Here is a 13969-nt window from a genome sequence, read left to right on the forward strand (position 1 = left end):
TCTAAACATGCTTAAATATTTCTATTGTATGGAAAAAAAGTGAAATTACAATAATTATATTAAAATAATTTTCAGGATGGGGTAATAACTGGATGGATAGGATAATGTCTGGATTATTTAGGGTTAGGTACGAGAAAATTAAGTTAAGAAGCATTTATTGGGCACTAACCAAGTGCTTAGTGGAGAGATGTCTTTGTTTACTATATCTGGGGGTAAAAGTAGGTAGATTTGGATAAAATTTGAATGTAGAGAAGAATCTTAACATTTTTTATAGTAATTTTTTGTTATTGTTGAATTAACAGGATGACTGGATTCTTGAGGCTTGAGTCCTACAAGTTTGGAAGAATTAACTAAAGTGTTTCCTGTGTATGATCGTAGTGTAATAGGAACTTTAAAGGCACCTCTGAATGTTTATTGAGAATTGGTAAATGCCTTTTCAGTAAATCTTCCTAAAGATAATACAGAAAGTCACAATTCAGAAACCCTGAAAGACTCTAGAAGACCTTGCATCTATAAATCCTGTAAATTTATCAGGCTGAAATGACACTGGAACAGTAATGAGGAAGTTACAGGAGTTTTTCCTGACACCCTTTTGAATTTGTTTCTACAGTAAAGTTTCTTAAAACTGCTAATCCGTCAAATACAATATTTACTAGAAATGGTTGAGTTCTACAAATGCTTTTTGAGTATATATTATGTGCCAGGAACTGTACCTTCCTCTGGGGAGATATATATATATATATGTCTCATAGTCCCTTCCCTCAAGGTAGAGACAGATAATTCCAGTATACCATGGTAAATATGCATCCATAAGATGCAGTTCCATATCCATTTAGATAGAGTTACTCATCTATGAGGTGTGTTTAGAAAACCCAGGGGTTGGCTGGAGGTTTCTTATAAGAAAATTAATGCCTGGATGGGGTTTTGACGTGTGAGGAAAGATGGGAAAGTCATTCTAGCAGAGAGAGTAGCTTGTGCAAGTTCATGGAAGCATGAACAGCCAGATAGCCTCAGTTCAGCGTTAAGTGCAGGGAGAGCGCAAGAGATGAGGCTGAATGAGGCAGGTGGAAGCCAGGTCAGGAAGAACTTTTTTGATGTTCTGAGAACCTTGAGTCTTTATCATGGAGGCAGTAGGGAGTTGACTAGGGTTTAAACTTTGGAGTGATCTGGTCAGATTTCCTTGTTGAATTTGGGCTCTGGAGGGCAGATTTGCAGACTGGATGCAGTAATGAAGGTTGTTTTAAGAGCCATGAACGTGTAGGCTGGATGAGGTTTGAAGCAGGATAGTGATGGTAGGTGGTATTAGAGGCAAGGATATGAAACCTATTTAGTAAAATGGCCTGTGAGGATGAGAAAAACAGGGCAGGACGATTCCCAGGATGGGACAGTGTGATTAACTGATGTTGGGAATACAAAAAGAGGAGCAGACTTTTTTCTAGTAGAAGTAGGGAGACAATGATGAGTTTTGTTTTGGAAATACCAAGTTTAAGGTAATGTGGAATGATCAGCAGGATATGTGAGTCTGAACCTCAGGGGAAAAGTCAAGGCTAAAGATAAAGGTTTGAGATTGATTAACATAATACTCTCTGGCAAAGAAAGAAGGCGATATAGCAATTGACAGGAGAAACAAGACATTATAGATAAATGGGAGGCTAGGAAATGCATTTTGAGAGATTAATTATGCTACTAGACTTTGAAATCCTTGAGGGATGGAATTCTGTCTCCTTAATTTTTATATCCTCAGCATCTATCAAAGTGCCTGGTACCCAGTAGGCATTTAATGAATGTTTGTTGAATGAGTCAAACTTTTACCATCACCCAGTCTCTAAACCTAACCAAAGACATTTCTAGATTCCAGTGGAAGTCTTGCTGATATTGTAGCCTGCTTTGTTTACTTGATCACTTAAAATAGCATGTGTATTTACTTTGCCTAATCAAGAGCTAGAGGAGAAAACCTAAATTCAATTATAAGAATGTTTCTAAGAAACAGAGATATGCTAACAAAGAATTTATAGGTAACACCTAGTTTGACTCCTGTGAAGTAGAAGGATGGTTACTTCTATTGTTAGAGTGGATTGTGGGATAGAATAGAGTTAATTATCTGACAGGTGAAGACTCTGCATAGCCAAATCTTTAAATATCATTTTATAATCTTATCTTAAAAATGGTTAACCGGAATATTTGATAACACGTAGTTATCTCTGATTTTTAGTTTTCAGTGCATTTTTAAGGAATACAAAGACCATAGAATAATTTTTAATTTATGAAACTGCTAGTATTTTAAAAGTTGAAACGTGATCTTTTGCCTCTAAAACCCAATTTTTAGTGACTCATTTATGACTCTCTAAATGTTACTTATATCTATGAATTTCGCTCCATTCTGAGTTTCTTGATCCTTAGTTCTGGAGATCAGCTGTGCAGGACATACAGGTGTTAGTACAGCTGGCTTGCTGATGACAACTCTGTCCATATAGCTGTCTTGTGTGTCATCATTCATATTGTTCAGTGTCATTCTGACCTAACCAAGCTAAAAATGGTACTCCAGCTCAGGAGGGATTTAAAAACCTTGACAAACTAAAGATAAGACACTGCAGAATTCATGTATATATGCTTCACAGTTTTTAGCTTAAACCCATCTAAATAATTTCAGTGTGCATTTGTCTTTATACTTTGAAATAATTTATCCTAGGAAAGAAAATATGTCTGTTTGGAGTACTGTAACAATTCATAAATACATTTCTCTATTTTCAAGTATGAGTTTTGTGTTTGTTTAAATAGCTCAAGGTCACAGTAATCTATTTGTGGGGTGCATTCTATAGTATATAACCTACACCACAGATTCATCATGCTGCCCAGTGCATTTATAAGATGTCCATGATTAAATCACCTTATTTTCCAGCTCGATAATTTGATTTGAGGGGTCCGTTTTTCAGATCCTTAATTGGGATGTGGCCAGCTTGATAATTTGATTCAAGAGATCAGTGTTTTGGTTCCATAACTGGGATGTAACTCTAACGTGTGGGGTGGTTTTGGTGGTGGTGGATTTTGCCCTCTTTTCTGATGACAGCAGCTGGCGGTCATTGGAGAGTTTTGGCTCTGCTCCAGAGTTGTAGGTTAAGTTAAATAACCTGCCAGCAAAAGAAGCTAGTTTCTCACTTCTGTCTTTTCAAATTATGAGTATCTGTGCTTGCTGCAGTGCCATTGGAGTGCCTGCTTCTGCTGAGGGAGTGCCCAGATCTCCTTCCCATAGGTATGGAGCACAGCAGGAACTGTTGCATATATTTGGGACATCGTAGTTTGGGGATCTTCCATGTGAGATTGTAACCGTGGTATAAGGATGATGGCTACACAGGTAACATGTCTCTCAGTGTAATAATTGTGTGTGTGATGGAGGGGGGAAGGGTGGGGGAGAGAAAACATGAACAAATGAGAATGCCCTCAGGTCCAATGAAACTACTGAAGAGCATAAAGATGTTTAAGTAATAGTCTCCATTGCTTGTCACAAAACTACTTTTATGAAACTTAAATGTTTTTGTTAAGATTGCCAGACAAGGGACAAAGAAAAGGAAAAAAATTAGTGGTGTTTTTTTGTAGGGAAATAGAAGAAGTACCAAAATCTTAAACAGTTTCCTAACTATTAACTGTTCATTATAAATATCAAGAGATATTATTATTTGGTGCTAAGAACACTGGGCTCAGTACCCTCACGTTAGGGATGGCAGTAGCCATTTTGCAAGGTGGATGGCAGAATCAAGTGAGGTAGTGTGGAGAGTACTTTGAGAAGCATGAAGTATTTTTGGAAGTACTAATAGTATTATTACTAATAGAATTGGTAGTGTACTCTATCCATTTCATTAATTAAATAGTATCAAGGAACAAGTAAAGAAATAGGAAAATATCCATTTAGATATAACTATCCAATTCATGAATGTCATTTCCAATGTATTAATATGCTTTAATCCCTGCTTCTGTCACTAGGCACGTACTAGAGTCTGGAACTGTCTAAATGTCTTTTTTATTATTTTCTCTTTCTGCTGCCTTGTAGCATTCATGAGTTTAGAATAACATTCTTATTTGACCATATATTTACTAAGAGCCTCTGTATGCATAGCATTTTTCTTGTTACTGGTGTTATTACAGAGTATACAGTTAGCTCTGGCTGATTCCCTCCTCTTTCTGTTTACAAAAGGCTCTCCTGGATGCCTCTTCTACTTATTTAACCAAATTTTCTGTTGATTAGATATTAGGATGGGTGACAGTAGTTGTGCCAGGAAAGTTAGACTCAGTCAAGTTGTGTATTAGACTATATAAAACTTGAAAATACATCAGGACATAGTACACTTATTTCATGAAACATTTGCAAAAAGGAGCCAGAAAGTGTCTGTGAAATGGTACCCTGTGTTAGTAATAGGAGGTTGACTGACTAGAAATTGTCATACATTCTCTGGTGAGATGTGGTCATTTTTAAAGACTTTATAGATGATGAAAAATATTATCTTTCCTTCTATACCTCCAAGGCAGGGGATGGCCAACATTTTCTGTAAAAGGCCAGATAGTAAATATTTTAGGCTTTGTGGACCATCTGGTCTCTGTCTCAACTACTCAGCTTTGTTGTTGTAGCAGGAAAGCAGCCAAATACAATACATAAATGAATGGGTGTGGCTGTGTTCCAATAAAACTTTATTTACAATAACAGGTGGTGGGCTGGATTTGGTCCCTGGGCTGTAGTGTGCCAATTACACACTGCTCTCTGGTGCATAGGTTGAAAAATAGTGCATAGGCTGCTCTAGTGTGTAGGATGAAAAATAGAGTAGAGAGAAAGGAAAGTAACAAGGAATCAATAGAAGTAGAAGGAGGTACAGAGAAGGGAGTAGGACAAAGGAAGGCAGGGAATGGAGGCAAAGTAAAACATAAACACAATGTTAAGAATGGAGGCTACAGGAAATATTGTGGAGGTCTGTGTTTGATGGGAATATCTCTGGTCAGAATGTTTATTTTGAATCAATGGAGGCCATAATAAATTGGAGTAAATACAATTTTAGGCTGATTAAGACTATGATGTATGGTCCTAATATCAGTTACTTTTCCTACATATTTCAGATTCGGGCATTGTATAGATCTCTTTACATGTGTTAAGTGTATCTGACTTTCTATCTGCAATCCTTACTACTTCTTCTTTGGTATCCTATTGGTAAAAACACGGCTAGTACTACATTTCATAAGGTTTTGTTTTTTTTTATTTGGAACCTTGGGTCCAGAGAGATTTATAGCTGTGCATGATAAAAGATGCAGGTTCACATTTTGAGAGTTGAGCAGTTTTTCTAAAAATAACTAATTTAATTTCATAGTTGATATATCTAGCAGAAATAGCCTTTTTGGTGTTACAGTAGAAATACAGAAAATTAGAAAATAGATTAGTGGCTTGTGAGGAAAGGCTAATCGGAGGAGTAGAAACAGTACACATGGATTTTATGAATTACTTAAATCTGGAACTAGATTGTTACAATAAAATAAATATATATTTTATAGCAATGTTTTGACTTCTTGAAAGTTTCATTTATTTTTCTTCATACATCTCTTGTTTCTTTTGACATATTTATTAGAAATATGTGCTTTCTGAAAGTATGTAATATGAAAGGAAGAAAGTAAACTCTAAAAATCAGAATTTTAGAATGGAGTAATGTAGGCATGTTTTTCTTTGTTCTGTGTCAAAATATTATGAAATTGTACAGTTGTGTAGCATGTTATAAAATGTATGTAATTTAACAATTGAGATTTACATTGTGATATTCTATGAAAAAATTCATTATAGGTTAAAAATGAACTGTTAGCCATTTGAAGTAGAAAAACATTGTAAATATATTTGTTATTGCTCACATCTATAGATAAATCACAGTGAAAAGGGTATAGAATCTTAATTATAGGATGAATAATGATGTGCTGTAAACAAAATTAAAGACTGGCTTTTGAAATTATAATTTAAAATTAATTTGAAATTATAATTTAATCCATAGACAAATGATAAAGATGGTTTTAATCCTAATTCACACTAAAATCTGTACTTTAAAAGGTGAGCCTACTTTTTCCTTTAGGAAAAAAAATGATTTTCCTATTCTAATATTGTTACTTCAAAATTTTTTGCCAATGAAGAAATTTATTTTAGATTCTTATGTTGGAAAGGAATAATTTTGTATAAAGGGCAGTATTTCCTAAACAAATCCTACTTCTCTCTTTTCTGTTTTTAGTTACTTTGTTCTCAGCCCGCCTGTTCTATTTTTCTCATGGACAGATTTAATGCAATAAGAGAGAGTGCTTTTTCGTACTGTTCTGTGTTAAATCTCTTCTGTTTACCCTTGTTCACACCCTGAAATTCAAACTTGCCTTCTGCATTCTTTCTCAACAGTCTCCCCCTTCCACCTTTCCACTTTTTCTCTTCCTCGTCATCTTTCCTTCCTGCTCCTTGGCTGCATGCAGCATTATATTTTTTCTTGTTCTAGTGTTGGCTGTTTTGTATTCTCTCAACATCATGTTTTCACTCCCCTTACCCATTAAAATAAAAGAATTCCTAGCCAATCCTATTTCAAGACTTAAAAAGCTTTTCTAGAAATGTTCGGAGAACATTTTAGATGCCTACTCTCAAAGTTTTGGTTTAATTTAAAAGTGGAAAACACTCTTAATTAAATTTTAGTAGAAATATTTGTGATATTATATCTATCATGAGTCATTGTCTCTCGCCGGCACTGTTAACATTCAACAGATAATTTATAGCTAAATGAAAGTATTAACACACGCATATTATCCAAATAATGTATATGATGCCCATCATTAGGTTTAGCAAAGCAACTGCATTTTGAGTTTTCTTTTTCTAAGATAAAGAATTCTTTAATTTGACAAGTTAAATAAAGTTGTAGTGAAAATGTTAATTTGACAATAAATCACAGTTTTAATGCCCCCAAATGCCTCCATTTAATATTGTTCAGAAAGTTTGTTTAGAGAATATAAAATGTGGCTTACTGTAAGTTCCTTATGTCAAGCATCACAGATGAAGCTTGGTGCCTGATATTAATCGGGTTAAAGGACCCCAGTGCACGAACTGTGTTGTGGATTATACCTACACTGCTTATGGTGCCCCCTCCCTGCTTTGCCCATATTAGTAATCTGCTTTTGTACTTTGACATCCAGGATTTCCCTAGTGAATTTTGTCACAGAAAAAAGAGAATCATCAATATCGCAGTTAAACTTGACTTTCAAAGCTAATAGTATCTCATTTGGGGGCTCAAATTTAATAAATTTTCTTTGATTCTGGGTGAGTTTTTAAACATCAAACAATGAATTGGCCAGGGTGCAGTAAAATATTTAGATCTATTGACTATGGTTCAGAAGGGTAGAAGGCAAAACACTAGTGGTTTGATGTTGATAAATTCTCGGTACCTTAATCCACATTAATGTTTTCTTTTATCTGAGTGCACATTGGTGACAAAAAAAAAAAAAAAAAGTAAGAGAAGGTATCCATACGTATAAAATATAAAACCTAAAGCAAATGTATTTGTAAAATGTGATTTATTTTGTTATGTTATGTAAGTTAAAAGTGTTCTCATCTTGACTGAAGACTCTGGAAAATGTTTGTTACAGATAAATATACATTCTAAATTCGGACTCCAGCGTGCAGATAATACTCACACTATTCTAAAAATTGCATTATAGTGTAGGATTTACAGCCTACACTTTGACATTCACTTATTGACAGAAATTCTTCAGATCAACTTGGAAGTATAAGGATTTTTATGCCCATAGAATTGCATGAACAATTAAAGACATCATCACATTTGTGTGTGTTTGCTGGTTTAAGGAAACCCTATGTAGTATGATATTTTGTTCATAAGATAAGAAATAATTCAAACAGTTTAACAGGCTGCCTAAGTAGAATTGAAAAATGAAGGAGCGGTTTTTCTAACATATGTTGTTGCCAAGTTACATTTGAAGTTGCTCAAGTAGAGAAATAGATACATTTATTTGAGCAATTAGTGTTATTTTTTAGTTCTCCCCATTTTTGACCTTTGCTACTTCATGAGAACTCTTTTTATCCTGTGGCTTTAAGTTAGTTGTATAATATTTATCAAATATATGGTGGCAAAGAGATAAATTTTTAAAACCAATTCAGGCATAAGGAAAGTTAGAAAATATGCTTACATATGAAAACTTCTATCATTAAAGTATATGATTAAAAATGAGACCCTACTGACCTTAAAACCAAACTAAACTGTAGAATTCTAAGGCTTTAACTAAGTTTAGAAATTAAAAATGAAAATAGCTGTTTCTGAACATTTTCTTATATCTATTTATATTCTATAAGGAGTATTTTCTCTTTTGTCCAGAAGGTGGCAGTGTAATATCGACTGCATGTGATTCCAATACTGGCTGGAGAATTGGTATTTCTCCTGTATCTATGATATGTTTGTATTGTTACCTTTCCGAATGCTTAAAATGTAGTCCACATACTACTGATTTTATCCATTATCTTATTTAGAAGTTGCATGACTGAGTTTGTTGATATGTATTTAATTGTTAAGACTCAGCTTAATGAGTAAGAAGGGCACACAAACCTCTTACCAATAAATTTTCAAGTCTCCTTGTGTGTTGAGTATATTTGTTTTTATTTCAGGGTACGTGGTATTGAAGTTTTCTTTTTAAAGACTAGTACCTAATAACTATCTTGTCCGATAATCTTGTCCAATTAATACCAGTTAAATTACACATGTTATTAAGAAATGGATAATAATTAGGAGACTGCTGTTTGTTTTCGATTTTGTGGATGTTTTTTCCTTCTTTCCTTTTTCTTTTGAGGGAGGAACAGTGAAAAAATAATTCAAAACCTCTGATCAGAAGAGCTCCAGCGACTCTTCTTCCCTCCCTTATTTCAAGCAGGAGGATGCTTTTTCTTCTTAACATTCTCCCCCAGCACTCTGAATTAGAGATTTATTTGCAACGAAAAATCAATTAGTCCTAAATTTATTCATGGATTTCAGGTCCAGCGATCAATGCAAGTCCACTCAGTGGGCTCAAGGGGACCCAGTTCATCCCAGTTAATGTGTCTGAAGGGGAATTACCATTGATGCTGTTTTTTTCCCTTTAGGTCAGAGATCAGATCTCGCTGTCACGGACTGCGGCAAGTAGGAATGACTTCACCCTGCAGCTACCCAAACTGCACCTGGAGACCTTTGCAATGGAGGGGCTCAAGGGCGGGCCAGAGGTTGTAGCGTGCCAGGTTAGAGTCTAAATAACATTGTTTGCTGCTGAGACGTGTGGAAAAATAAATTGCACTAACTGGAGAGAATGAAAGCCTCAAAGTATTGTGAATAACTTAAAGGAGATGCAAATAATTTTTCTTCTATCATGTAACACTACATTTTATAAATAATTGTTTTTTTAAAGTCTAGAACTAGCCTGTTAAACCAGAATAGTATTTTTACCAAGGAAAAATGTGTGTGTTATAGCTAACTACAGTATTAAAAGGAAATACTTTCCTATCAGCAGAGGACAATAAGAACCAGGCTGTTACTTCTTGAAGCCAGTCTCACTTTGTTACTCTTATTGTTTTAAAATAAATAACTTGAGATAAAATTATCAGGAGAGGTATTTGAAATTTTTCAATGTTAATTCCGTAGTATATCCAACATTTCTTAGGTGATAATTTAGTTTCAGCAAATCTAGAACGCAACTGTACTTGGCATTAAAGAGTATTTTACCCTTTAAAGTTTAGTTTGAATGAACATTATAATGTGTGCAAACTGGTTATTTCGTTTATAAAACTCAAAGCAGCAAATCATAAAACCTCAAATAACTTTAAAAGAAATTTAATCAAGAAAATTATTTTCAAAAACATATTCATTTTCAGATGCTGCAGGCATGTGTCTAGTTAGGTTACTATTGTGTTATTGTAAGCATTTTCTTCCTTAGGATTAAAAAGTTTTTTAATTGGACAAAACAAAACTCAGTGTGTGCTTTATTCTCCTTTCAATACCCAATGCCTTTATTAGAAAAATCTATCTACATTATGTAAACTATACGGAACCTAATATTTCAAAAGAGGTTGTCCTTGTTCCGTAGCACTCTAGATTTTTCAGTATATTTGAAAGAGAAATATCTCTTAAAACTTAGTCTCTGTTTCACATTTTGAGGTTTAAATTAAACTTTTTCATTCTTCAGTTTATGATCCTGTGAAATTTTAATTTTGTGTAAAATTAATGTCAGTCCAAGTGGAGTTATGTTAATTTTTTCTACATGCTCCATGCCCTAATTTGTTTTGTTATTAGTACCCAAATAAATGCTCTACAAAGAAAAAACACTCATTTCTTTCGTTAGATTGCCCACCAATATATCTAAAATGTATATGTAATTGTAAAACTTAGCATAAAATATTTTTATTTTCAGTTATAAGCTAGAATACTGTACGGTTATTTAGTACAAGATTAAGATGTATGTTTTAAACTTGATTATCATTATTGATGAATTCATTGTAACCACAAGTACAATATGATTTGAGATTTTTCTAGTGGCTGCAAAATAATCCTTTACTTGACTATCTTGATTCAGAATCTCACAGGGCTTAGTACTTGTCATAATTCACAAATAAAGACTCCTCCTAAACTCTAGATTTTGGTGATTTGGAAAAAGACTGATTCCTAGGAATGCCGTTTTTGGGGGCAAAGCATAGTCTCTCTGTGGTTCTGACATCCGTGAATAACAAGAAGGAAATGTAGAGACCCATATTTTAAACTGCTATTCTTTCCAAGTTCTAATAAAAATAGTTATTGTGCACATTGCCACATATCTAAAATACTTGGGTAAGTTTTGCACTGACATGCTGTAATATACATTGTAGTTTAGTAATGTATATATTGTAGCTTAGTATTCCATGCAGAGAAGAGCGCATGATTTGGGCCGTAATAGTGTTTTTCACAAATACACACAGACACACACAACTAACGATACGCTTTGGAGTACTTTGAGAAGAAAGGCACTGTAGTGATTGAAGGCCTTAATTATAGCAATAATAGCTACCATTTCAGTGAGCACTTACAATGTACTAGGTATCATGCTTAGCTCTTTAAATACATGATCTTATTTAATATTCACAATAGACCTGTTAAATAGATGGCATTACAATTGAAAAACAACTACAACAGGTAACTCTGGTCAGATCAATAGCCAGTAAGTGGCAGGGCCCAGAGCCTGAATTTAAGTCCAGGTGTATTTGACTGAAAAACCTGAACTGGTTAAATCTAGCAGTAGAACATCTCGACACCTATGTTAAATGGTAAGAGTAAAACCTTTGAAATCTATAGTGGAATTTTCCTTCCATTTACAGAATATTCATTATGCATCTATGTATGATGTAGGTCATAGTTTATGCTTATTGTAGACAAATTCGGAGATAAAAACTTTTGTTAGCATTTGACAGGCTAATATTATAGAACTCTACTTTTCACCTTTTTGCAGAATATAAATATGTATATGTATGCTGAGTGGCTACATATTTAGGAATTGAGGATTTGCTTAGCTTTGTACTCTGTGCTGATAAAGTGGACTATTTAGACTGCATGTGCTTGGTTGTGATGAGGAGAGGATCACCATGCAGCATGTGGTAGTGTGTGAACCGTTTGGTCACCCTCACAACCATCATTTAGAGCAGTCAGAGGTGAAGTTTTCCTACACTGTCTGTCTCTTCCAATGGGGCTTTATTATAGACACAATCCTGCATTGAAGGAAGATCAGTGAGCATGATTGAAAGGCAAGGAGGATGAGTGGATTGCCTTTTCTTTCTGGACCCAGAAGAGCACGTGACTGATGCTCTCCTACCGGATAAAATTCCTTCAACTAGTCTCTGAGATCTGCTAGCTTTTAGCCTTAATTTCCTTATCTGCAAAAAAGTGGGATGCTACTGATTTCTCAGGCTGGTAGTAGGGTTGTGTGAGGCAATGTGTGTAAAGTAGAGAGCACAGTGCCAGCACAAAGAAGGCAGGCAATGTGTGGGGGCTGTTATATTGCAGCCATTAGGGGACCCATTGTAAAAAATGAAGAAAGCGGCAGTGTCTTGTTTTCATGACTTGTAAGGTGTGTGTTGGGGGGGAGAGTTGTATTTTGAGGCATGGTTATTTAGGATCTTTTCCTCTATATCTTTCCGTTTGGTTCCTTCACGCTTCCTTGTTTCTTCAGAAGCTTTAAATAATTTTAATGAAGATCAACTTTGGCTCCCTATTTACTTTTCCATGTTACTTGCTGTTCTGATGGGGCCATGACTCCAATGAAACCCTCCAGTGTCATGAGAACCATTATACTTGTGCTTTTATGTCCCAAATAACAGTATATCAGCCTACTAGAATACTGGAAAAAAAATAAAAACACCTAGATTAGACAAGTTAGTTTTAACTGAAAAGTCCAGCACAGTGTGAATGCAGATGACTTTGTAATAAAAAATATTCTGCCCACACTTTATAAAAATAATACCTGTTACTCGTTATCTTGTACTTTGAATTGTGTTTTTTCAATAATTATGATATGTAATGCTTTTAATACTTAGCAAATATTAGCAAGCATCCAATAAATGTTTGTTTATGTCTCCAGCGCCATTCAACAATAAACAACAAAGAACAATATTAATAGTTAACATTTGTTGAGTGCTTGTTCGGTACCAGTTACTGTGCTAAGCACCTTACATTTACTATCTCATTTAACCCCTGCAACAACCTTATGAATAATAGGTGCTCTGCCTTCATCGATTTTACAAAGGAAGAGGCTGAAGTTTATTGAGGTGAAGAAAATTGCTAAAAGTCACATATCCAGTGAGTAGGGTAACTGGTGCATTCATGCTTTTAATCATCCCCTTCTGCCTTTTGTAAACCATGGCGTACTGTTGTCTGTGTGTGTGTGTTTTAAGATGGCTGAGAGGGAAAAAGAATAACGGTAGCATCTGTCTGTAGAATACAGTTTCATTTGCGAGGAAATAGTGGAGAGAATAGAAATCCAAAAGAAGTTAACTAGAAAAATTGCTTAAATTGTGTATTTCGGCCTCTTCGTCTGTAAGATGAACATAACAAGAGTTTCTAACTCAGTGTTAGTGTGACAATTAAATGGGTTAGTACATCTAGAGTGTGTAGAATAGTGACAAGTACATTATAAACCCTCAATATTTGTTAGCTATCCACTAGCATGAAAGTTTCATAAGGCCAGACACTTGATTTTGTTCACTGCTGCAGACCCAAGCTCAGGACCATGCCTAGCACAGAGGATGCCCTCAGTATGTGAGGGTGATGAATACTTGATTTCAGCCCCTGGACAAGTTGACTCAGGGAGCTGCTTTGATTAGGCTGTGCGTGGCCTTACGAGACTTGGTATCAATTTTTTACTTCTAGGCCCACTTCATTTAAGAGAAAAAGTTCCCCAAACCATCTCATAAAAGTGTTAAAGATTTAGGGCATAATAACTGTACCTCTGGAAATGTAGTATATTTTATAAATATATGTTTATAAACACTTCATTAAGAAGGCTTCATTGTGAAACCATTTATTTATGAAGATTCTAAACAACAGAGCCTTCCCCATAAATACAGTAATCCTTTAATCACCCGAAGCCACCGTGTCATTACATAGTCCTTACTTGGTGTTGTTTTTCATTATGTGTTGTACTCATGACTTTTCGGATGCCATGGTTTTTACATTTATACTTATTTTGCAGGCATAGAAATTTCTTCCAGCTATTTTGTTGTATTTATAAAGTTAAATCATAAGGAACTTTTTGAAGGGAATTTTGTTACTTTTTGAAGGGAATTTTGTTATTATTTTATGTATAGAAGGAGGATATAATTGTTTGTACCTAAACTGTCAGGGAATAAAAATATCAAGAATCACTCTTGGTAATTTTGTACATGTGTTCTCTGTTACACTGCTTAATGCAGCACCCTTCTAATTGC

General features: G+C 34.7%; 1 protein-coding gene across 4 annotated transcripts in view; it reads left to right on the forward strand.

Annotated features, from left to right (window-relative positions):
- The window catches only part of CCDC171 (coiled-coil domain containing 171), a 294411-nt gene that overhangs the window by 215875 nt on the left and 64567 nt on the right, over positions 1-13969 (forward strand). For all 4 annotated transcript variants that reach the window (XM_046663625.1, XM_046663624.1, XM_046663626.1 and 1 more), the window contains one exon: positions 9134-9265. In XM_046663625.1, the coding sequence (XP_046519581.1) occupies positions 9134-9265 (132 nt within the window). The remainder of the gene's footprint in view (positions 1-9133; positions 9266-13969) is intronic.

Source organism: Equus quagga, chromosome 6, assembly GCF_021613505.1.
Source record: "Equus quagga isolate Etosha38 chromosome 6, UCLA_HA_Equagga_1.0, whole genome shotgun sequence".
In the NCBI taxonomy this organism is placed as follows: Eukaryota; Metazoa; Chordata; class Mammalia; order Perissodactyla; family Equidae; genus Equus; species Equus quagga.